This window comes from Hyla sarda, chromosome 4, assembly GCF_029499605.1.
Source record: "Hyla sarda isolate aHylSar1 chromosome 4, aHylSar1.hap1, whole genome shotgun sequence".
NCBI classification, from domain to species: Eukaryota; Metazoa; Chordata; class Amphibia; order Anura; family Hylidae; genus Hyla; species Hyla sarda.
The window spans coordinates 391986511-392012307 of NC_079192.1; the positions used below are offsets into that span (position 1 = coordinate 391986511).

A 25797-nucleotide genomic window follows, 5' to 3' on the forward strand; every position below is an offset into this window, starting at 1 on the left:
TGGCAATAGGCAGGGACATAAAAAAAAATAGGATGGTGGGAGCTACCCTTTAAATGAAATGAAACGCTATGGCAGGAGACCCAGGAGAATCCCACTGCTGTCACAGAGACATAAAAAAGCAAGACTACATTTTGCCAAAATGAACATGATTAAGCCAAAATCCTTCTGGGAAAACGACTTGTGAACAGATGAGACCAAGATAGAGCTTTTTGGTAAAGCGCATCATTCTACTGTTCTGTATTCTACGGAATGAGGCCTACAGAGAAAAGAACACAGTGCCAACAGTGAAATATGGTGGAGGGTCAATGATGTTTTGGGGTTGTTTTGCAGCCTCTGGCACTGGGGGCCTTGAATGTGTACAAGACATCATGAAATCTGAGGATTACCAATGGATTTTGGGTCACACTGTACAGCCCAGTGTCAGAAAGCTGGGTTTGTGTCTGGTATCTTGGGTCTTCCAGCAGGTCAATGACCCCAAACATATGTCAAAAAGCCCCCAGAAATGGATGACAACAAAGTGCTGGAGAGTTCTGAAGTGGCAGCAATGAGTCCAGATCTAAATCCCATTGATCACCTGTGGAGAGATCTTAAAATTGCTGTTGGGAAAAGGCGCCTTCCAATAAGAGAGACCTGGAGCAGTTTGTAAAGGAAGAGTGGTCCAACATGCCGGCTGAGAGGTGTAAGAAGCTTATTGATGGTTATAGGAAGCCACTGATTTCAGTTATTTTTTTCCAAAGGGTGTGCAACCAAATATTAAGTTAAGGGTGCCAATAATTTTGTCCAGCCCATTTTTGGAGTTTGGTGACATTATGTCCAATTTGCTTTTTTTTTTTGTTCAGTTCCAATACACACATAGGGAATAAACATGTATTACTGCAATCCTTTTCTGTGAGAAATACTTCATTTTCTAGAAAAATCTCAGAGGTGCCAACAATTACGGCCATGACTGTATCTCATATACAGGGAATACATTTATTATAGTGTATATAGATATCATATACAGGGTATACATTTATTTTAGGGTATATAGATATATCATATACAGGGAATACATTTATTATAGTGTATATAGATACCATATACAGGGAATACATTTATTATAGTATATATAGATATCATATACAGGGAATACATTTATTATAGTGTATATAGATATCATATACAGGGTATACATTTATTTTAGGGTATATAGATATCATATACAGGGAATACATTTATTATAGGGTATATAGATATATCATATACAGGGAATACATTTATTATAGGATATCTAGATATATCATATACAGGGAATACATTTATTATAGGGTATATAGATTTAATATACAGGGAATACATTTATTTTAGGGTATATAGATATCATATACAGGGAATACATTTATTATAGGGTATATAGATATATCATATACAGGGAATACATTTATTATAGGATATCTAGATATATCATATACAGGGAATACATTTATTATAGGGTATATAGATATAATATACAGGGAATACATTTATTTTAGGGTATATAGATATCATATACAGGGTATACATTTATTTTAGGGTATATAGATATATCATATACAGGGTATACATTTATTATAGGATATATAGATATCATATACAGGGTATACATTTATTTTAGGGTATATAGATATATCATATACAGGGTATACATTTATTATAGAATATATAGATATCATATACAGGGTATACATTTATTTTAGGGTATATAGATACCATATACAGGGTACACATTTATTTTAGGGTATATAGATACCATATACAGAGTATACATTTATTTTAGGGTATATAGATATCATATACAGAGTATACATTTATTATAGGGTATATAGATATATCATATACAGGGAATACATTTATTATAGGGTATATAGATATCATATACAGAGTATACATTTATTATAGGGTATATAGATATATCATATACAGAGTATACATTTATTTTAGGGTATATATATATCATATACAGGGTATACATTTATTTTAGGGTATATAGATACCATATACATGTATTATACACACACAAGCATTGCTCTCCTCTTCCCGTCAGGCTGGTTGACGTTTTTTGGCCACAACACTGTTTCCCACGTGAGCGGTGACAGCGTGTCGTAAAGCGAGAGGCTCTCCAAGATGGCGGCGTCCTTGTCGGCGGGTGAGCCGCGGGAGGGCAAGGCTGTGACAGCCGGGAGAGGGGGGCTGGAGGCGGCTGTGTGCGGGGGATAATACCGGGATATGTGCGGATGTGTGAGAGGTCCGGAACATGTATAGAGGACGGACAGGCGCCTCCTGTGTTCCCTTCCTCAGCGATGTCTGCTGTTTGCACCCAGCTTTTCCCCGCCCCTGAGCGGCAGATACGGATAGTTTACCTTACACAGGAAAGCTGAGTCCTAGTGATAAACCCTATCATGTCCAGCTGCAATTGAGGTATAGGGGGGTCTGTATATGCTGGAGGTTGTAGTGGGCATGCTGTGTAATCCCCTCCCCCATGTAGAGGTAAAGGGGGTCTCTATATATTGGGTGGAGGTTGTAGTGGGCATGCTGTATAATCCCCTCCCCCATGTAGAGGTAAAGGGGGTCTCCATATATTGGAGGTTGTAGTGGGCATGCTGTGTAATCCCCTCCCCCATGTAGAGGTAAAGGGGGTCTCTATATATTGGAGGTTGTAGTGGGCATGCTGTGTAATCCCCTCCCCCATGTAGAGGTAAAGGGGGTCTCTATATATTGGAGGTTGTAGTGGGCATGCTGTGTAATCCCCTCCCCCATGTAGAGGTACAGGGGGTCTCTATATATTGGGTGGAGGTTGTAGTGGGCATGCTGTGTAATCCCCTCCCCCAGTGAAGAGGTAAAGGGGGTCTCGCCCCCCCCCATGAACCTCCAGAAGAACCCCTTTAATTTTTTTAGTCTGTATTATCTGCGTGAACACGGATCTATGTCGCACAAGGGTTAACCTATCTCCTTCCTCTTACAGCTTTATGGGGGTCAGTATGCCGGATCCAGCGGGGGTGAGTAAAACATCTACAAAATTTTCTGAGCATGCCGCCCCCCCCCCCACCACCTATTTCAAACACCAACACAACCCCCCCCCCCCCCCCCTATTCGCTTGGACCGTCATGGAGACATGTCAAAATTTACGTTCAGTCAGGGTCTGGCTTCTGAGACCCTCACCGATCACCAGAAATGAGTAGATGGGCTCGATAGACTTACTATAGAGCAGTGTTTCCCAACCAGTATGCCTCCAGCTGTTGCAAAACTACAACTCCTGTCATGCCCAGACAGCCAGCGGCTGTCTGGGCATGCCAGGAGTTGTAGTTTTGCAACAGCTGGAGGCACATTTGTTGGCAAACAGTACATTATAGAGACAGCAGCGAGCCAGGGAGAGAAGCGCTCTTCAGCATGCTTCACCCTGCTTGTTCTAGCGATCAGTGGGGGTCTCGGCACACATATCCCGACTGTAAAAATCTTTATACATGTCTCTATCAAAAGTTTTTTTATTTATTTATAATTTTTTTTCCTGCTCTCATTATATAATAAATGTGTTGTGTTTCAGCCTGTCAGCCGCCAGCACCGTCCTATCACAAAGCGGCATCCACACCACCGCCGCCCTGGAGAGACGCAGTTGGGAGATGAAGAACAGACTCGTCTACCCCCCGCAGCTTCCTGATGAGCCTCGACGGCCTGCTGTGAGTCCATTACATGAACTAGGGAACCAGTCTAGGGTTATGTTCACACTGCGGAATGTCAGTGGGGGTCTGACTGCTGGGACCCCCCCCCCCCCCCCCACAGATCATGAGAACAGAGGTTAATTGTCCTGTGAATCAAAGTGTTTATTCAGGAATAGAAAAACAGCTTTGAGGGGTTTGATCAGGAACCTCCACAGTGCAGTCTGGCGGTCCCGATTAGCTGAAGGCTTCTCCTTACCTCCATGCTGCCCGATCTTCTTATACAGTCTGCCTAGGCGCTCACTATTCTGCTGGTGCAGTCACTGTGTACATACATTACATTACTTATCCTGTACTGATCCGGAGTTATATCCTGTATTATACTCCGGAGCTGTACTCACTATTCTGCTGGTGAGGTCACTGTGTACATACATTACTTATCCTGTACTGATCCTGAGTTATATCCTGTATTATACTCCAGAGCTGCACTCACTATTCTGCTGGTGAGGTCACTGTGTACATACATTACATTACTTATCCTGTACTGATCCTGAGTTATATCCTGTATTATACTCCAGAGCTGTACTCACTATTCTGCTGGCGGGGTCACTGTGTACATACATTACTTATCCTGTACTGATCCTGAGTTATATCCTGTATTATACTCCAAAGCTGTACTCACTATTCTGCTGGTGAGGTCACTGTGTACACACATTATATTACTTATCCTGCACTTATCATAAGTTATATCCTGTGTTATACTCCATAGCTGTACTCACTATTCTGCTGGTGGGGTCACTGTGTACATACATTATATTACTTATCCTGCACTTATCATAAGTTATATCCTGTATTATACCCCAGAGCTGTACTCACTATTCTGCTGGTGAGGTCACTGTGTACATACATTACATTACTTATCCTGTACTGATCCTGAGTTATATCCTGTATTATACTCCAGAGCTGTACTCACTATTCTGCTGGTGAGGTCACTGTGTACATACATTACATTACTTATTCTGTACTGATCCTGAGTTATATCCTGTATTATACTCCAGAGCTGCACTCACTATTCTGCTGGTGCAGTCACTGTGTACATACATTACATTACTTATCCTGTACTGATCCGGAGTTATATCCTGTATTGTACCCCAGAGCTGTACTCACTATTCTGCTGGTGGGGTCATTGTGTACATATATTACATTACTGATCCTGAGTTACATTGATCAGTACCAGTCAGATGAAGATGTCATGTTCTGATCATCATCTTCTTACTGGCCTTATCAATTTGTTTGTTTGCCCATGTCTATAGCATCCGCTGACTACCTAACCTGTTACCTTGGGGGTGGGGGGGGGAACACATGCTCCCACTCCCTTAAAAAAAAAAAAAAAAAAAAAAAAAAAAAATATATATATATATATATATTTTAGTGGCAGATGTTACTGACTTGTGTTTTTTTTGTTTTTTTAAATAGGAAATTCACCATTGCCGCAGACAGATTAAGTACAGCATGGACAAGATGTGGTATTTGGCCAAACTGGTAAGAGGCATGTTTGTTGTATTCTAGAGCTGTACTCACTATTCTGCTGGTCATTATAAACACTGAAAATAGATGCACCGCCACATGGGCGTGCAGGAGAAAGTGTACACTTCACTATAGTACACCAACTACGAAATGAAGTAAAACACAATAACCTTTATTGACATAAGTAAGTTAAAATGAATAACAAACATGCACTAAAGTGGCCCCAGCACACACGTGGACTTATACATGAACAGACCCCTATTCACTGAAACCAAAACTGTATGGAAGAAAGATTATTTTGTAGTGACCAAATATTGCAGGTAAACATGTCGTATGACGTTGAAGTAACACCACGCAAACCAAAACTAGTTTGGAAAGACACATTAAGGGAGACTTATCAAAACCCGTGTAGAGGAAAAGATGCCCATAGCAACCAATCAGATCGCTTCTTTCATTTTAAAAAGCCTCTGAGAAATAAGTGATCTGGTTGGTTGATTAAAGGGGTATTCCAGGCAAAAACTTTTTTTTTATATATCAACTGGCTCCAGAAAGTTAAACAGATTTGTAAATTACTTCTATTAACCCCTTCCCGCAGAATGTCATATATAAATGCCGGGTTGTGCAGTGCGTTCGCGCATCCCGACGTTTATAAATGACATGCAGTTAACCCAGCGCTGCACAGCAGCGCACGGGTTAACAGGCAGAAGTCCCGTGCCCAGCGGTGGGAGACAAGTTCTGCCTGACATCTCAGGACCATCTGTAATTGGTCCTGGGATTAGAGCCCTGTGATTGGTCCCTGTGGACCAATCACAGTGTATCAGCGTCTTTGTTACACTAACACCGGCTCCGAAGCTTTCAGTTCGTTCTGAACAGCGATCGGAGCCGGTGTTGGTGTTAGGACAGAAGACAGAAGAGTGTGTAAAAGCTTTTCTAAAAGCTACAAATTAAAGTGAAAGTAAAAGAACCCCCCCTGTAGTGCCCCTTACCCTGCTGCTGCTGCCGCCGTCTGAAGTCAGCAGCCTGTCCGATCTCACAGGCTGCAGTGAAGATCCTAGTGACTGTCACTGTATATAACAGTGACGGTCTTGTATAAATCTGTGCCCCAGTAGTGCCCAGCAGTGCCCATCTGTGCCCATCTGCTGCCTCCTAAGTCTGCAGCCTGTGCGATCTGACAGGCTGCAGTGAAGATCCTAGTGACTGTCACTGAATATAACAGTGACAGTCTAGTGCCCATCAGTGTCCAGTAGTGCCCATCAGTGCCCAGCAGTGCCCATCAGTCTCCAGTAGTGCCCAGCAGTGCCCCTTCCAATTGCTGTCCTCCCTGTCTGAAGTCTGCAGCCTGTGTGATCTGACAGGCTGCAGTGAAGATTGTAACTTGTAACTGAATATAGTTACATTCTACAGTACAGTAATAAAGTTTCAGTGCCCCTTATCCTGCTGCTGATTCATTTATCAGCTGTAATCTGTGAAGAAATTGAAGTCTGTCACTGACCATAACAGTGACAGTGAAGAATAATCTAAATTACTGTCAGTGCCCCTGAAGTGACTGTCACCCTTTCATCCCATCACCACCTCGCACACCTCCATACTACCCTGTTACGTTTTTTCCTGGTGCGTCACTGATTTGTGACAGCAGTGACAGTTCGCCATATCATACTCTCCTAACTGCGAGTTTAGTACTAGGGATTTAGGACAGCGGTGACATTTTTCCACCGTTTTGTTGTTCGTTGTGCGGTTACATTTTCATTATTTGCTTCAGTAAAAAAAAGTTAAAAAAAGGTAAAAAAAATTATAAAAATATAAAAATACAAAAAAAAAATAGTTCTAGTGTTGTACATCAGAGACACTTCGCCACTTATAGTGTCATCCAATATGTCAAACAATGAACACACCTGAGGAAGTCACAAACGGTGACGGAACGCGTGGGGCTTAGGGGTCCCGTCCCGCCATTCACCATTCGGCTCCTTTGTTCTGTGGTCGCTATGCACTGGTGATATGAATTTATTATTACTTTCTCTTTGTACATTGTTTATTCCATATCATTTGGTGTTAAGTTTATTTGATTGTTGGTGTAGAGATTAATGTTGCATGTGCATAATTTTTTCAGTCAGCACCACTATTTGAGCCATAATATCTTATTATAGAGGGACAGGACTTTGGTGAGAAGGGGGTTCATGGCCCCTCTCCCAGGTTGTAGAGGTTGCTCGATTTAGAGCTTTTTAAGGGATTTTATCCCTTTTTGTCTTTTTTTTTTTTTTGCATTCTTTATGTGATACCTAATAAAATGTGTTATATACATGTATACTGACCTTGTGGTGTGCACTCTTTACTGTAATTCTTACCCTTGTATAGCAAGTTTTTTGCTTACTGAGTAGTAGCACCCGTGTTATGATTTGGGGAGCCCCCCTATTTTTGTACTATTTCCAATATGTCAAGGTGTCGCAATTACAGCACTGAGGAGGCATATGCCTTCTTGGCATCTTCCTCTGGTTCAGATAGCGGTGAAGAGTTGCTATATTTGCCCTCTTCCTCTTCCACTGATTCTGACGAGGAACCTCCCCGCCACCGCCCTAGGCCAGGTCCTAGTACCAGTCCTAGTACCAATATTGAGCCAGGTCCTAGTGCCATCTCTGAGTGGGCTCCAGCTTCAAACTTTATACCCAATTTGCCTGAGTTTGTGGCCACTGCAGGCATTCGTGTTGACACCGCGGGGTTGAAAGAAGCTGATTTTTTTCAGCTCTTTTCAGAAGAGCTGATTAATTTGATAGTGGAGGAAACCAACCGGTATGCTGAGTAATTCATTGCGGCCAATCCACAGGCATATCATGCTAGGTCTTACCAATGGACGCAAACCAATGCACTAGAGCAAAAAAAATTTTTTGCCCTTTTGTTTAACATGGGCATAGTTAAAAAGCCCACAATTTGCTCCTATTGGAGTAATGATATGCTTTACCATACTCCACTGTACCAGTCGGTCATGCCAAGGGCTCGGTTTGAAGCCCTCCTCAAATTTCTACATTATGCTAATAATGAAAATTGTCCACCTCCCAGTGATCCAAATTTTGATCGCATATATAAAATTCGTCCCCTTGTTAATTATTTAAATCAAAAATTTTCAGAAGTTTACACCCCAGAAAAAGAGATTGCAGTGGACGAATCTCTTGTGCACTTCAAAGGAAGGTTGCACTTTAGGCAATACCTGCCTAACAAACGGGCCAGGTATGGGGTAAAACTTTATAAGTTGTGCGAGAGCGCAAGTGGCTATACGCACAAATTCAGAGTCTATGAGGGGAAAGACTCTAAAATAGAGCCCCCAGAGTGTCCCCCCGTACTAAAAACAATGGGAAAAATAGTATGGGATCTAGTTCACCCCCTGCTAGATCAAGGGTATAACCTCTACCTTGATAATTTTTACACTAGCGTCCCATTACTACAATGCCTGTTTGCCAAGGGGACTGTGGCCTGTGGTACCATCAGGCGAAATCAAAGGGATCTGCCTAAAATTTTTGTATGGCAAAAGTTGAAGGGGGAAAGCAAGGCTGTGTGCAAGGACAACATGATGCTTGTGAAGTACCAGGACAAGCGTGATGTTCTTGTACTAACCACCTTACACCCAGACAGATCCACCCCTGTCCAAGTCCATGGTACCACAGAGAGTGCCCCTAAACGTGTGTGTATCCAGGACTATAATAAGTTCATGGGAGGGGTGGATCTGACAGATCAGGCCTTGCAGCCGTACACTGCCCTACGCAAAACTAAGACCTGGTATAAAAAATTGGCACTGCACCTCTTCCAAATTACCATGTACAATTCATTTGTGGTGTACAAACGTGCAGGAAATACATGCACATAGCTGCAATTCCAGGAAAATGTTATTAAGGACTTTCTGTTTGGGGATCCGGAAGGGGAGGGAAGCGGAGCCACAGGATCGGAGAACAGAATAGTTCCAGGGCAATATTTTCCTGCGGTAGTTCCCCGTAGAGAATCGGGGAGTAGGCAACAGAAGCGGTGTCGGGTGTGCTCCAAGCGTGGCATTAGAAAATGCACTATATACCACTGTGAGACATGTCCCCACAAACCCGGTCTGTGCATTGAAGACTGTTTTAAAATTTATCACACAACATATGATATCTAAATTTGGCCCCTTTAATTATTTTTAGAATGACTTTGGATAACTCTACCCAATGCACCCTTGGAATGACAAGTGAGCAATTCATTTATTTTCCCCTTTTTCTCCACTACACTATTTTAAAAAATCTAATTGGCAAACCCCTAATAAAACAAAAAATTCCCATTATACCCCTAGATGAATACCTTGGCGCAGGTATAGTTTTATATTTTCAACATTTTGCTAAACCCCTAACAAAAAAAAATTCCATTATACCCCTAGATGAATACCTTGGCAGGTATAGTTTTATTTTCACCATCTTGCAAAATCCCTAAACAAAACTTTAAAAAATTTCCATTATACCCCTAGATGAATACCTCAGCAGGTTCCCGGGGTTCTGGCTTCATAGGGGCTTCCTAAATCCGACATGCCCCCAAAAAATTCTCTCTCCAAATTTAGCTCCTTCCCTTCTGAGACCTGTAGTTCACCAGCAAAGCATTTTACGTCCTTTTATGGGTTATTTCCTTGCTCAAGGGAAATGGGGCTACAAATTTTGGGGTAATTTTTCAGCTATAACCCCTTGTAAAAATGAAAAATGTGGGGAAATTTACATATGCAAAAGTCGTGAAACACCTGTGGGGTATTAAGGTTCACTTTACCCCTTGTTACGTTCCCCAAGGGGTCTAGTTTCCAAAATGGTATGCCATGTGTTTTTTTTTTTGCTGTCCTGGCACCATAGGGGCTTCCTAAATGCGGCATGGCCCCAGAGCACTTCCAAAAAGCCAAATGTGACTCCTTCTCTTCTGAGACCTGTAGTGCGCCAGAAGAGAACTTTTCAACCCCATATGGGGTGTTTTCTGAATTGGGAGAAATTGGGCTTCAAATTTTGGGGGGGTATTTTCTGCTATTACCCTTTTTAATAATGTAAAATTTTTGGGAAAGCATTTTAGGTAAAAAAAAAATAATTTTATTTTACATATGCAAAAGTCGTGAAACACCTGTGGGGTATTAGGGCTCACTTTACCCCTTGTTACGTTCCCCGAGGGGTCTAGTTTCCAAAATGGTATGCCATGTGTTTTTTTTTTTTTTTTTTTTTTTTTTTTTGCTTTTCTGGCACCATAGAGGCTTCCTAAAGGTGATATGCCCCCAAAAACCATTTCAGAAAAATGTTCTCTCCAAAATCCCCTTGTCGCTCCTTCGCTTCTGAGCCCTCTACTGCGCCCGCCGAACACTTTACATAGACATATGAGGTATGTCCTTACTCGAGAGAAATTGGGCTACAAATACAAGTAAAAATTTTCTCCTTTTACCCCTTGTAAAAATTCAAAAATTGGGTCTAAATGAACATGCGAGTGTAAAAAATGAAGATTTTGAATTTTCTCCTTCACTTTGCTGCTATTCCTGTGAAACACCTAAAGGGTTAAAACACTTATTGAATGTCATTTTGAATACTTTGGGGGTGTAGTTTTTATAATGGGGTATTTCTAATATGAAGACCCTTCAAATCCACTTCAAAACTGAACTGGTCCCTGAAAAATAGCGAGTTTGAAAATTTTGTGAAAAATTGGAAAATTGCTGCTGAACTATGAAGCCCTCTGGTGTCTTCCAAAAGTAAAACCACGTCAATTTTATGATGCAAACATAAAGTAGACATATTGTATATGTGAATAATAAAAAAGAAAATTGGAATATCCATTTTCCTTACAAGCCGAGAGCTTCAAAGTTAGAAAAATGCAAGAAAGGATGCAAGTTACCACAAAATTTTACCACTATGTTAAAGTAGAATATGTCACGAAAAAACAATCTCGGAATCAGAATAAGTAAAAGCATTCCAGAGTTATTAATGTTTGAAGTGACAGTGGTCAGATGTTCAAAAAACGCTCTGGTCCTTAAGGCCAAAATGGGCTTGGTCCCCTGAAGGGGTTAAAAAATCTTAATCCTTCCAATAGTTATTAGCTTCTGAAGTTGAGTTGCTGTTTTCTGTCTAACTGCTTTCTGATGACTCACGTCCCGGGAGCTGTCCAGCTCCTATGGGGATATTTTCCCATCATGCAAGGGATATTCTCCCATCATGCACAGCTCCCGGGACGTGACATCATCATTGAGCAGTTAGACAGAAAACTTCAGAAGCTAATAACTATTGGAAGGATTAAGATTTTTTAATAGAAGTAATTTACAAATCTGTTTAAACTTTCCGGAGCCAGTTGATATATAAAACAAAGTTTTTGCCTGGAATACCCCTTTAATTTCCCCCCGGTGGTTTAGTGGGGTGGATGGCATATGTGATGGAAAAATAAACAAAGACATTACAAAGTACAATTGATCCTGCAAAAAGCAAACCCCTATATGGGTGTGTAGATAAAAAATTATAAGTTATGGCTGCTAAGGGGCAAGCGCCTGTTTGAAGTGCAAAAGAGCGGGTCCACAGCCTATTCTTCACTAAAATATACTAGCCCCTTTACCCCTGCCACCATTAACCTTCCGTGTTCTGTACTATTGTAGATCCCCACACATCCCCCTTTTCTATCATGCTACTAGTCCCTGCATTACCCCCGTTGCCTTTGAAAGGCTACAGATCACTGCTCTGCCCTGTAAACCCTAAAGGGTGCGTTCACACTGAGGAATTCACGAGGAATAATTTAGGTCAGGAAATTGCCTTCTGACATTTTATCCATCAAGCGGAATTAAAGCGGAATTTCCATGCGGAAATGAAGAGGAATGAAGGAGGAGGCTATTTAATTCTACTTTTCTGAATTCTGCGTGAATTCCGCTTGAAAACGATATCGGGAGGAACATCTTTTTACCATTGACTTCTATTGGATTCTGCTTGTGGATTCTGCTTGCAGAATTAACATGTTCTTTCTTCAAGAGGAAAGGAATTCAGCGTCAGCTAGCAGTGTGAACAGGACAGCAGAAAGAAACATTAAAGGGGTATTCCAGGAAAAAAAAATCTTTTTTTTTATTTTTTATATCAACTGGCTCCAGAAAGTTAAACAGATTTGTAAATTATTTCTATTAAAAAATCTTAATCCTTTCAATAATTATCAGCTGCTGAAGTTGAGTTGTTCTTTTCTGTCTGACAACAGTGCGCTCTGCAGACATCTCTGCTTGTCTCGGGAACTGCACAGAGTAGAAGAGGTTTGCTATGGGGATTTGCGTCTACTCTGGACAGATCCCGAGACAGGCGTCATCAGAGAACACTTAGACGGAAAAGAACAACTCAACTTCAGCAGCTCATAAGTACTGAAAGGATTAAGATATTTTAATAGAAGTAATTTACAAATCTGTAGCCAGGTCATATATAAAAAAAATTTTTTTTTCCTGGATAACCCCTTTAAAGTCAATGGGCAGAGGAGATGTGCATTCATTTGAAGAGGAGAATTCAAGAGGAATTGCTAGAGTAAATTCCTCTTGAATTACTCAGTGTGAAGGCAGTGTTTCCCATCAGGGTGCCTCCAGCTGTTGCAAAACGACAACTCCCAGCATGTCGGGACAGCCAAAGTGAAGCATCAGGAGATGCAGCACTCCGTGTATCTCCCCACAGAGCGGCGTGTTGGCATGGGCTCCATGCTCTGTCTATAGGAGCGCCGGAGATACACGAGTACAGCCCTATAGGCAGTGCATGGAGCACGTTTCGAGATGCCGCTCTATGCACGGAAAGAGACGGGGGCCCTGTTCTCGATATCGCGAGTGGTCCCAGTAGTCAGACCCCCTGCGGATAGGTGATACTTTTTAACCCCTTAAGGACGCAGGACGTAAATGTACGTCTTGGTGCGTTAACAGCGGGCATCGGAGCGATGCCCGTGTCATGCGCGGCTGATCCCGGCTGCTGATCGCAGCCAGGGACCCGCCGGCAATGGCCAACGCCCGCGATCTCGCGGGCGTCTGCCATTAACCCCTCAGGTGCCGGGATCAATACAGATCCCGGCATCTGCGGCAGTGCGCGATTTGAATGAATGATCGGATCGCCCGCAGCGCTGCTGCGGGGATCCGATCATTCATAACGCCGCACGGAGGTCCCCTCACCTGCCTCCGTCCGGCTCCCGGCGTCTCCCGCTCTGGTCTGTGATCGAGCAGACCAGAGCAGAAGATGACCGAAAACACTGATCTGTTCTATGTCCTATACATAGAACAGATCAGTATTAGCAATCATGGTATTGCTATGAATAGCCCCCTATGGGGACTATTCAAGTGTAAAAAAAATGTAAAAGTAAAAAAAAAGTGAAAAATCCCCTCCCCAATAAAAAAGTAAAACGTCCGTTTTTTCCTATTTTACCCCCAAAAAGCGTAAATTTTTTTTTTATAGACATATTTGGTATCGCCGCGTGCGTAAATGTCCGAACTATTGAAATAAAATGTTAATGATCCCGTACGGTTAACGGCGTGAACGAAAAAAAAAAGTCCAAAATTCCTACTTTTTTAATACATTTTATTTTAAAAAAAAATATAAAAAATGTATTAAAAGTTTTTTATATGCAAATGTGGTATCAAAAAAAAGTACAGATCATGGCGCAAAAAATGAGCCCCCATACCGCCGCTTATACGGAAAAATAAAAAAGTTAGAGGTCATCAAAATAAAGGGATTATAAACGTACTAATTTGGTTAAAAAGTTTGTGATTTTTTTTAAGCGCAACAATAATAGAAAAGTATGTAATAATGGGTATCATTTTAATCGTATTGACCCTCAGAATAAAGAACACAGGTCATTTTTACCATAAATTGTACGGCGTGAAAACGAAACCTTCCAAAATTAGCAAAATTGCGTTTTTCGTTTTAATTTCCCCACAAAAAAAAGTGTTTTTTGGTTGCGGCATACATTTTATGATATAATGAGTGATGTCATTACAAAGGACAACTGGTCGCGCAAAAAACAAGCCCTCATACTAGTCTGTGGATGAAAATATAAAAGTTATGATTTTTAGAAGGCGAGGAGGAAAAAATGAAAACGTAAAAATTAAATTGTCTGAGTCCTTAAGGCCAAAATGGGCTGAGTCCTTAAGGGGTTAAAGTACTGGAGTACCGCTTTAAAGTCTCAAGATAATGGGGGAGCTTTATCAAAACATGTGCAGAGGAAAATTTGCCCAGTTGCCCATAGCAACCAATCAGACTACTACTTTCATTTTGCAGAGGCTTTGTTAAAAATGAAAGCAGCCATCTCATTGGTTTCTATGGGTAACTGGGCAACTTGAACAAAATTTGATAAATCTCCCCCAATGTCCTAGGCCACACTGCAAACATTGTTCAGGGATGAGGAACATGGGGGGGAGATTTATTTAAAATCTGTTCGGAGGAAAAGTTGCTGCGTTGCCCCATAGCAACCAATCAGATCACTTATTTTATTTTGCAGAGGCCTTGTTAAAAAGGAAAGAAGCAATCTGATTGGTTGCTATGGGCAACTGGGCAACTTTTCCTTCCAGGTTTTAATAAATCTCCAAATTCTCCGGAGCTCGGTCCAATCGAACATCTTTGCCGGTCTATGGAGGCCACCTCTGCAGCCATTGGGCTGTGCAGGGTTCTAATTAGTGATGAGCGAACTTACAGTAAATTCGATTCGTCACGAACTTCTCCGCTCAGCAGTTGATGACTTTTCCTGCATAAATTAGTTCAGCTTTCCGGTGCTCCGGTGGGCTGGAAAAGGTGGATACAGTCCTAGGAGACTCTTTCCTAGGACTGTATCCACCTTTTCCAGCCCACCGGAGCACCTGAAGGCTGAACTAATTTACGCAGGAAAAGTCATCAACTGCCGAGCCGAGAAGTTCGTGACGAATCAAATTTTCTGTAAGTTCGCTCATCTCTAGTTCTAATGTCTCCATTTACTTTATGGGGCCACAGTATAGTTTCCTGCGTGACCAGGGGCACCGATGTACAAGAAAAATAGTGACGATAATGCAGCACTAAACCAGCGCAGCAGCCCCTTCATTGTCAGGATTGGTGAGGACCCTCAGACCGCACTGATCATAACATGATGGCCTATGCTAGCGATATGCCATAAAAGATAGGACACTGTTTCCCAACCAGGGTGCCTCCAGCTGTTGCAAAACTGCAACTCCCAGCATGCCCGGACAGCCGTTGGCTGTCCGGGCATGCTGGGAGTTGTAGTTTTGCAACAGCTGGAGGCACCCTGGTTGGGAAACCCTGAGATAGGCAGGCATACCCCTTTAAATAGCATTTCATCAATTGAATCCCCGGCGGTTGCTTGCGATTAATTTTCCAAATCCAGGCCTTGGACTGTAACCACAAACAGACTGCTGCAAAAATTAGTTTCTGGGTCATCAAAGTGAAATTGAACAAAGTTATTAATTCATCGAGATAGTGGATGGAGATATGTAAATGACTCCGGATTCTCATTGAACGACTTCTATCCAGCAACGCTTCACAGCCCTCGGGGGGGGGGGGGGGGGGGGGGAACTATTTAGTCGCAGAATAATAACCCGTCAGTCACATGGTTCGGGAGGATTAACTCTTTATTTCTAACCTTCTAGATCAAGGGAATGTCTATAGACCAGGCGATTGCTCAGTTGGAATTCAATGACAAGAAAGGAGCAAAAATTATCAAAGAGGTAAGACAAAGTCTACACAGAAAACATGATGCATGCTGTGTTTATTATACAAATTGTTTATTATTTAAAGGGGTTATCCAGGAAAAAATAAAATTAAATAAATAAAAAAAAAAAAATATATATATATATATATATATACCGTATTTATCGGAGTATACCACGCACCGGCCTATAACACGCACCCTCATTTTACCAAGGATATTTGGGTAAAAAAAGTTTTTTACCCAAATATCCTTGGTAAAAATGAGGGTGCGCGTGTGTGCATGCGTATACACCGCCAGGAAAGGCAGGCGGAGAGAGGCCATCGCTGCCCACTTCTCTCCCCCTGCCTTTCCTGGGGTTTAGAGCCCTGCTGCCGCCGCTTCTCTCCCGCTGGCTATCTGCGCCGCTGCCCGTTCTCTCCCCCTGACTGTGGGTGCCGGCGCCCCATTGCCGGCGCCGATAGCCAGGGGGAGAGAAGGAGCAGCGGCACCCATTGCCGGCGCCGCTGCCCCGTTGCCTCCCCCATCCCCGGTTGTATAATTACCTGTTGCCGGGGTCGGGTCCGCGCTGCTTCAGGCCTCCGGTGTGCGTCCCATGCGTCGTTGCTATGCACTACACGGCGCAATGACGAGTGATGTCATTGCGTCTCGCAGCGCATAGCAACGACACAGGGGACGCACACCGGAGGCCTGAAGCAGCGCGGACCCGGCAACAGGTAATTATACAACCGGGGATGGGGGAGGCAACGGGGCAGCAGCACCGATAGCCAGGGGGAGAGATGGGGCAGCTGCACCGATAGCCAGGGGGAGAGAACGGGCAGCGGCACCGATAGCCAGGGGGAGAGAAGGGCCGGCAGCAAGGCTCTAGACCCCAGGACAGGCAGGGGCAGAGAAGCAGGCAGAGACGGCAGGTCTCTGCACCTGCAAAGCCGCTGCAGTTCATTGATTTAAAGCGCCCGCTTTAAATCATTGAACTGCAGCGGCTTATCGGCGTATAACACGCAGCTAGACTTTAGGCTAAAAATTTTAGCCTAAAAAGTGCGTGTTATACGCCGATAAATACGGTATATATATATTTTATCAACTGGCTCCAGATAGGTAAACAGATTTGTAAATTACTTCTATTAAAAAATCTTAATCCTTTCAATACTTATGAGCTGCTGAAGTTGAGTTGTTCTTTTCTGTCTAAGTGCTCTCTGATGACACGTGTCTCGGGAACCGCCCAGTTTAGAAGCAAATACCCATAGCAAACCTCTTCTACTCTGTGCAGTTCCCGAGACAAGCAGAGATCTCAGCAGAGAGCACTGTTGTCAGACAGCAAACAACAACTCCAGCAGCTGATAATTATTGAAAGGATTAAGATTTTTTTAATGTAAGTAATTTACAAATGTGTTTAACTTTCTGGAGCCAGTTGTTATAAATTTTTTTATTTTTTTCCCCTGGAATACCCCTTTTAACTAGTTGTCTGGGAATATATATATATATATATATATATATATATATATATATATATATATATATATATATATATATATATATATATATATATATATATATATATATATTCGAGTATAAGCCTAGTTTTTCAGCACGATTTTTCGTGCTGAAAACGCCCCCTCGGCTTATACTCGAGTGAACTCTCCGCCTGTCAATCCCTTCTCAGTGGTCTTCAACCTGCGGACCTCCAGATGTTGCAAAACTACAGCTCCCAGCATGCCTGGACAGCCATCGGCATGCTGGGAGTTGTAGTTTTGAAACATCTGGAGGTCCGCAGGTTGTAGACCACTGCGGCCTTCGTCATCATCCAGACCCCCCTTTAGTTTTCTACTCACCTCCCCTCGGTGAGAAGGAAGGGTGAGCTGGTCTGTGACGTCCCCGCGCATTAACGTCCCGGGGCCGGCCCGGAGCGGAGAAGAGGGCATCCCGGTGAAGATGGACAGCCTGGAACGACTAACCCTCTCCACTGGATTGTCCCTGCAGCATAGATGGCCGGGACCAGCTCACCCTTCCCACCGAGGGGAGGTGAGTAGAAAACTAAAGGGGGGTCTGGATGATAATGAAGGCCGCAGTGGTCTTCAACCTGCGGACCTCCAGAGGTTTCAAAACTACAACTCCCAGCATGCCCGGACAGACATCGGCTGTCTAGGCATGCTGGGAGTTGTAGTTTTGCAACATCTGGAGGTCCGCAGGTTGAAGACCACTGATGAAGGTATAACAGGCGGTGATGATGTATTTCCCACCCTAGGCTTATAGTCGAGTCAATAACTTTTCCTGGGTTTTTGGGTTGAAATTAGGGGTCTCGGCTTATATTCGGGTCGGCTTATACTCGAGTATATACGGTATGTATATTTATATATATATATATATATATATATATATATATATATATATATATATATATATATATATATATATATTATAATTAATATTCCCTTGGGGGGTGTTGGTAGTAGGGGTATTGTTTCGGTAAATGAGGGGTTAATGTTAACCCTATAGTTCGTGACGACAGGCTGAGGGCTAGTATGCTGAGGTAATTCTCCGGCCTATCGCCGCCCTTCCCAGTAACGATAGGTGCATATATAAAAATGACTGAAGGTCCACAAGGTACTTGAACAAACTTTACTGAAAGGCTTGCGGTACATCCAATGCACAATAACAGTCTCAGGAATACAGTCTCTATATAGTGCAATGACTGACAGTTGTTGCGGACCTTGACTTTTAGATACAGGCCCTCATTTACTAAGAAAATCGGGTTGTAAGTCTATCCTGCTTTCTTACCCGACTGCTTTTTTCCGCTGGTATTTATTATTATGTCGCATCCTGTTTCTCGCACGTGGGTTTTGTTGGTTTTGGTTTCCAACTCCTCTGAGCTCTCGGGGAAAAAATCCACAACAATACAACAAATTCGGGTTGGAAACCTTAATAAATACGTGGGAAAGCTCAGAAATGTCGGGTTACGCCCCTTTTTCGGGTTTGGGAGAATCCACATCGGGTCCGTCGGGAAAAAATGTCGCATCGTGTCGCAGACTGGCGCACGATGTCTCCGACATGGCGCAGACAAAGATGCGACAAAAAAACCCGACAAAAGAGGTCGGGTTTAGAATAGTAAATGAGGGCCACAGTCTCTGAATTTAGGGTAATATTTGCAGATCCGTCCGGATTTAGGGGATAGATAAGGTCCGGTGACCATGCAGAGTGCGTAGGGATTGATACACTCTCAATTTAAAATCAATCAGCCGTTGCCGCAAGGCTCGGGCCTAACTCACTGCGGGAGATAGCGGTATAGATCCTTCCTCGTCAGGAGCGCAGGAGCAAAGAGAGAGAGCAATGGCCGCCGCTCCCTTATATGGGCAGGGGCAGGGCCGTTATGGATTGGTCCCAGTAACTGTCACTCACCGTTAAAAGGAGTGATGGGTAGAATACGTCACAGGGACCTCCAATGTTCCTAAAGCAGAAACCATAGAGTTTTCCCGATCACATGACCTGCAGGTCCTGCTACACTGTGTATACAGGTAATTAACTATTTATAGACACTGATATCATATTTACATGCATCCTAAATAAACTATTAGCTCAATAACTATCTAGATGAGAGGTGACCAGGGGTGAACTAGACAATGGGGACCCGACATCCTAGGGACTCTGGCTAGGGGGACCCACATATGCAGGTACCGGATAGGATACGGTACTGGGACACTATAAATATAAAATTATATATATATATAATTATTATTTTTTTTATCATGTCTGAGGGTGGTGTAAAAATACAAAAGCGATACTCTCCTCTCCCTGATCCCTGCACGTCCCCGCTCATCATCACTTGTTCCTGGCTCCTGTGACACATCGACCCTCTGGACCTGCCCTGTTCACCCAATCCTGGATCGAAGCGGGACACTGCTGCGGCCAGTGATTGACTAAGTAGGCAGTTCCTGAAAGGTTGATGCGCAGGATTTTCTGCTGCAGATTTCAATGTAAACTGAACACAGTAAATCACAGAAAACATTAAAACTTTACTTTTATTATGTCACTATAAAATATTCTATATATTTTATAGTGACATAATAAAAGTAAAGTTTTAATGTTTTCTGTGATTTACAAGTTTGACTAGTACATTAAAAGTATAATTTATCTATTTCTGTGAACTTTTAAACTGAACACAGCTTGAAATCACGTGCATCAAATCTACGCAGAATACTGTACGTGTGAATAGACCATTAAGGACCGCAGGTTTTTTCATTTACACTTATGATTTTTAGAAGGTGAGGAGGAAAAAATAAACTCTTTCAATTTCGATACCACATATGTTTATTTTAATCATGTTTATATATTTTTATATGGAATTTGGGAAAATTGGGCTATTTGAACTTTTAATAAGGAAGGGGTTTGTGTGTGTGTGTGTGTTTTTTTTATTTTTTTGTTTGCTTTTGTTAAACTTTTTTTTTTTTTTTTACACTTTATTGGTCCTTTAAGGGACTTTTAGGAGGATTCATTAGATTCCTCATACAGATCAATGTAGTTCCATAGAACAACATTGATCTGAGTGCTCTGGACTTGATTGATAAAGCCTGGTCCTTCCAGGCTTTATCAATCTCAGAGCCATGACCTCAGCAGTGGATCACTCCCCCCGCTTTGACAGCGGCGATCTAAAGGGTTAATAGCCACCCACGGCGATCGACGCGTATTGGCTATTAACGCTGGCCCACAGCTACAAGAATCAGCTTTGGGCCAGCTAGTATAGGGGATAAGTCTTAGATCGCAGGGGGTCCGAACGCTGGGCCCGCCGCTATCTCCTGAACGGCACCCTGGCTCCCTACATGAAACAAGCATTTTCGACCATCGCATGAAGCGGCGTCTGACGCACCCCCTCCATGCATCTCTATAGGAGAGCCGTTCCGGCTCATTCGGCAATTTCTGGTTCTGCCATAGAACTGCATGGAGGGGCCATCAGTCATCTGTGAGAGGGGGAGCCACTATTTAATGAGGAGCGGCCAGCTCTAAGTGTTTGTCTGCTTTAGTAAATACTGGTATTTTTTTCTGAAATAATAGCTTGGCAGCAGAAGAATGGCAAATGAGTTTAAAAAAAGTTCACCAATAAAGTTTACCTGTTTTGAGGCAGGCATTATCCTGCTGAAGCATAGTCTGCCACAAGGGGGCATCGCAGTTTGAAAAATGTGAAACTTTTGGGGAAATACAGGTTATTAAAGCAACTTTATTTTTATTTATTTTATTTCTTTTGTATTTAAGGTTTTATTAGAAGCTCAGGAAATGGCAGTAAGAAACCACCATGTGGAATTCAAATCTAATCTTTACATAGGTAAGTTTTTGCTGAAATCTTTATTACCTCATTCATTTTTGAAGTCCCTGATACCCAGCTTGCTACCTGCTCCTAGTTTCATGCTGGGTGGGAGGTCTGTGTTCAGGATTTTGGCCGTCCGAGCTTGCTGGGAGTTGTAGTTGAACGATCGAAGTGAGGTCTGCTATTCAACTCAGATGGATTTACTCTCTGCGTATGTTGTGTAATAACTTGAAAACTCCTTAATAGACTTGTCTCAAACTTAACATAATAACATATCAGGGGAAGAGACACAACCCTATGAAATTGGGCTGAAATTGGTCATGAAGAAGTGGATAATTACCCCCCTTGTATAGGAGTATGGGTATGTTCCATTGGATCAATCCACAGCAGGCGGGAAGGTGACAGGAGGTGCAGCTGGAGGGATGGGGTGACAGGAGGTACAGCAGGCGGAAGAGTGGCAGGTGTGGACTGGCAGCACTACAGGTGGTAGCATAGTTATTACAAGTACCACCTGGGCAGGAGTAGGCTGCAGGCCAGGGGCCGGGTGTTCATTCCCCCCCCATCTCACATATGGTAACGCCAACATAGTTGGCGGTGGCAGTAGTGCAGGGAGCTCTCCTCTGGCAACCTCCTGACTGTCTGTCTCACTCCTGATGGCAGCTTCTAATGCATTCAGGAGGCAGCACCTGAGCTTCTAAGTGTGGGAAGAGACTGGCGGCCACCACCAGGGACAGCACAGAGCAGCATCCTTATCGGCACAGGTGGCTTAGTGCTACATTAAAAGGGGATACATCAGCTGCCTGGTGTATCTAATTGCTATACAACGTCACTTAAGCGGACAAACACCTAGGCTCCAGGATGAAATTCTCAGTTGCCATGGTGACGTGGCTTCTAGGATTTGTTGAGCTCTGGCTGAAAAGAAAGTTGGGCGTTAGAGAGGGGAACATAACCTTGAATGAAAAAGCAATCCCATCAACAAATTTGTTTATAAAAAAATAAAATAAATGTGCGGCAAGATGAGCTGAAGAATGTGAAGAAAAAAGGGCATGTAGACTCCAACAAATTAGAAAACAAAATGCCCTAAAAACATCCTGTTTGAGCCATCCTAAAAGAAATGCTGAATGGATGACCAACAACAAATGGCCGGTCTACGAGAATAACCGAGCCCCTTACTTCTTTTATTATCTATCTGTACGGGGTGAGGTCTACTGTTCACTATACTACTAGTTTTAGAACAGCTGGAGGCACCCTGATTGGGACACACTGCTCTATTCTTACACAGCCTGTGTGATCTCTCCCCCTCCCCTTTCGGCGTGCCTTCCTATCCAACTACAACCTGTGTGCTGCCCCCCTGATAACTTGCATGCTCTTCCTGCTCTCCACTTCTGCTATATCAAAGGAATAATGGAAGGGGGAGTGCAAAGAGCAGGAGCAATGTGTTGTCAGAAGCAGCAGGACAGGCCGCTATGTGAAAGGGTTACAGACTCTACAACAACAAAATTGGAGTAACATTTTAAAGGGGTACTCTGCTGGAAAACATTTCACTTTTTAAAGTCAACTGGTGCCTGAAAGATACAAAAACAGATTTGTAATTTACATATATTTAAAAAAAATCTTAATCCTTCAAGTACTTATCAGCTGCGGTCTGCTCCACGGGAAGTTCTTTTCTTTTTGAATTTCCTTTCTGCTGACACTTCTGTCCATTTTAGGAACTGTCCAGGGTAGTAGTAATTCCCCGTAGCAAACCTGCGCTGTACAGTTTCTGACATGGACAGAGGTGTCAGCAGAGAGCACTGGGGTCAGACAGAAAAAGAAATTCAAAAAGAAAATAACTTCCTGTGGATCATACAGCAGTTGATAAGTACTGGAAGGATTAAGATTTTTAAATAGAAGTAATTTACAAATCTGTTTAACTTTCTGGCACCAGTTGATTAAAAAAATTTTTTTTCCCAGTGGAGTACCCCTTTAAAGTATCCCTGTAATTAAAAAAAAAAAAAAAAAAAAAAACTTTGACATGCCAAAACTTTTCATTGTCAGAGTTTAAGTGTCCAGACCTCCACCGGTCGCTCAGCAAATCGCTTTTCGCTCGGTCTCTCTCTGCTCTCTTTGACTCAACTGGACACCCGGACACTGACCAAACGAGAGGGACACATAAGCAAGTGCACTATAAAAAAAAAAATTATATATATAATATTTCATTGTAAAAGTGTCCATATCTATTAGAGATGAGCGAACTTAAGGTAAATTCGATTCGTCACGAACTTCTCGGCTCGGCAGTTGATGACTTATCCTGCGTAAATTAGTTCAGCCTTCAGGTGCTCCGGTGGGCTGGAAAAGGTGGATACATTCCTAGGAAAGAGTCTCCTAGGACTGTATCCACCTTTTCCAGCCCACGGGAGCACCTGAAAGCTGAACTAATCTATGCAGGAAAATTCATCAACTGCCGAGCCGAGAAGTTCGTGACGAATCGAATTTACTGTAAGTTCGCTCATCTCTAATATCTATATAGCAAGAGTTGCTCTCTATATTGTGGCACAATGTTCTCATAAGAGGGATTTAGGAATGGGCACCCTCATATAGGGCGTATGGCGAGGGGCTGTCAAGGTTTCCCTCAATGTGACATTATTCACACAAGCCTGTTGTCTTCTCCTTTTTAGCCGACTCATTTTCCGGTAAAGGCACCTACCTGAAACGCATCCGTATTCATGGCCGGGGTGGGTTTGGCATCATGGATAAGGTACACTGCCATTACTTTGTCAAGCTGGTAGAGGGACCACCACCTCCAAAAGAACCACCCATCACTGGATTCCAGCAAGCAAAGGACTATGTGCAGCAGTTGCGAAACCGCACCATCATCCACAGCTTGTGAGGCCGCCATTCCACCGAGCACTATGGACTCTATGAGGAGCGAGTCATGTACACCCCCCGGAAAATTCACACGTGAAGATCAAATATGTTTTGCATATTAAAGGAATAAAAAGTGAGATATGATGGTGTGAGTTTACATGATAGTTGGTATACAGACTCTGCTCTCTATTACAGTGTTTCCCAACTAGGGTGCATCCAGCTGTTGCAAAACTACAACTCCCAACATGCTGGGAGTTGTAGTTTTACAACAGCTGGAGGCACCCTGGTTGGGAAACACTGCTCTATTACTTGTGGGAACTACTTACCTGCTGGTCAGATCTTTTTAAGTGTACGTGGCTTGGCTGCTTTCACAGTCTGCTTTGTTGGCACATCAGCGACTGCAGCTCTCCTGCACGGGAAAACGTTATTTTATTTATTATTATTATTTTTTTTTATCAAATGGTGCCAGAAAGTTAAACAGATTTGTAAATTAATTCGAGTAGAATACAGACATGGCGCACATCTACAATCTTGTATAATGATCTGATTGCCTCTCAGCACAATATCAAAAACTAACAGGTAATTAGTATACATCTTTGATCAAAAAGTACAAGCCCACTCGCCACGTCAAGGCCACCTATTTAGAGTGGGTCCCTAACGTCCCTAGCATAAAATGGCGTAGCACCAGGCAGCTCTGCCAGTGGGTTGCTCCCCCCCCGTTGGCACCTGTGTCGCGGCGGTGGTGGTCGCCGCACTGGTGCTACACCATTTTATGCATGGGACGTTAGGGACCCACTCTGAATAGGTGGCCTTGACGTGGCGAGTGGGCTTGTACTTTTTGATCAATAATGTATACTAACAACCTGTTAGTTTTTGATATTATGCTGAGAAGCAATCAGATCATTATTCAAGATTGTAGATGTGCGCTATGTCTGTATTCTACTCGAATTCATATTTGTAAATTACTTCAATTAAAGGGGTAGTCCAGTGGTGAAAAACGTATCCCCTATCCTAAGGATAGTGGATAAGTTTGAGATTGCGGGGGGTCCGACCGCTGGGGCCCCCTGCGATCTCTCTGTACGGGGGCAAGGCTCTCCGGCCAGATAGTGGGTGTCGACCTCCGTACGAAGCGTCGTCCGACACGCCTTCTCAATACATCTCTATGGCAGAGCCGGAGATTGCCGAAGGCAGCGCTTCAGCTCTACCATAGAGTTGTATTGAGGGGGCATGTCGGCCGCCACTTCGTGCGGGGGTTGACACCCGCTATCTGGCCTATCCTTAGGATAGGGGATAAGTTGTTCACCACTGGGTTCACCACTGGACTACTCCTTCAAAAAAATCTTAATCCTTCCAGCACTTATCAGCTGTTGTATGCTCCACAGGAAGTTATTTTCTTTTTGAATTTTCTTTCTGCCTGACCACAGTGCTCTCTGCTGACACCTCTGTCCATTATGGGAACTGTCCAGAGTAGAAGCAAATCCCCATAGAAAACCTCTGCTGCTCTGGACAGTTCCTGACATGGACAGAGGTGTCAACAGAGAGCACTGCGGTCAGACAGAAAAAACATTCAAAAAGAAAAGAACTTCCTGTGGAGCATACAGCAGCTGAAGGATTAAGATTTTTAAATAGAAGTAATTCACAAATCTGTTTAAAGGGGTACTCCAGTGGAATTTATTTTTATTTTTTTAAATTAACTGGTGCCAGAAAGTTAAACAGATTTGTAAATTACTTCCATAAAAAAATCTTAATCCTTCCAGTACTTATTAGCTGCTGAATACTACAGAAGAAATTATTTTCTTTTTGGAA

The 25797-nt window shown here is 42.9% G+C and overlaps 1 protein-coding gene and 1 long non-coding RNA gene across 4 annotated transcripts in view; one reads left to right on the forward strand and one right to left on the reverse strand.

Annotated features, from left to right (window-relative positions):
• LOC130267404 (uncharacterized) overlaps positions 1-2130 on the reverse strand; it is a 20410-nt gene extending 18280 nt beyond the window's left edge. Inside the window, exon 1 of the long non-coding RNA XR_008843175.1 lies at positions 2035-2130. This is a non-coding gene — a long non-coding RNA (uncharacterized LOC130267404). The remainder of the gene's footprint in view (positions 1-2034) is intronic.
• On the forward strand, positions 2064-24133 carry MRPL22 (mitochondrial ribosomal protein L22). Of its 3 annotated transcripts, none has more exons than XM_056517162.1 (7): positions 2106-2164; positions 2981-3014; positions 3560-3692; positions 5148-5213; positions 15790-15867; positions 21093-21162; positions 23802-24133. In XM_056517162.1, exons 1-7 carry the CDS (start codon positions 2143-2145, stop codon positions 24011-24013), a joined length of 615 nt encoding a protein of 204 aa, XP_056373137.1. In that variant the 5' UTR covers positions 2106-2142; the 3' UTR covers positions 24014-24133. The 3 variants fall into 3 exon arrangements, with proteins under 3 accessions (XP_056373140.1, XP_056373137.1, XP_056373138.1); XM_056517163.1 differs by lacking the exon at positions 2106-2164 and adding an exon at positions 2195-2436; XM_056517165.1 differs by lacking the exon at positions 2981-3014 and having other exon boundaries at positions 2064-2164.
• Positions 24134-25797: the final 1664 nt, after the last annotated feature.

Coding starts and splice junctions, on each gene's coding strand:
- MRPL22 (XM_056517162.1), top strand. CDS start 2,143: ATGGCGGCGTCCTTGTCGGCGG. Junction 3,015..3,559: donor GTATGCCGGATCCAGCGGGG/GTGAGTAAAACA, acceptor GTTGTGTTTCAG/CCTGTCAGCCGCCAGCACCG. Junction 5,214..15,789: donor TGTGGTATTTGGCCAAACTG/GTAAGAGGCATG, acceptor CTAACCTTCTAG/ATCAAGGGAATGTCTATAGA.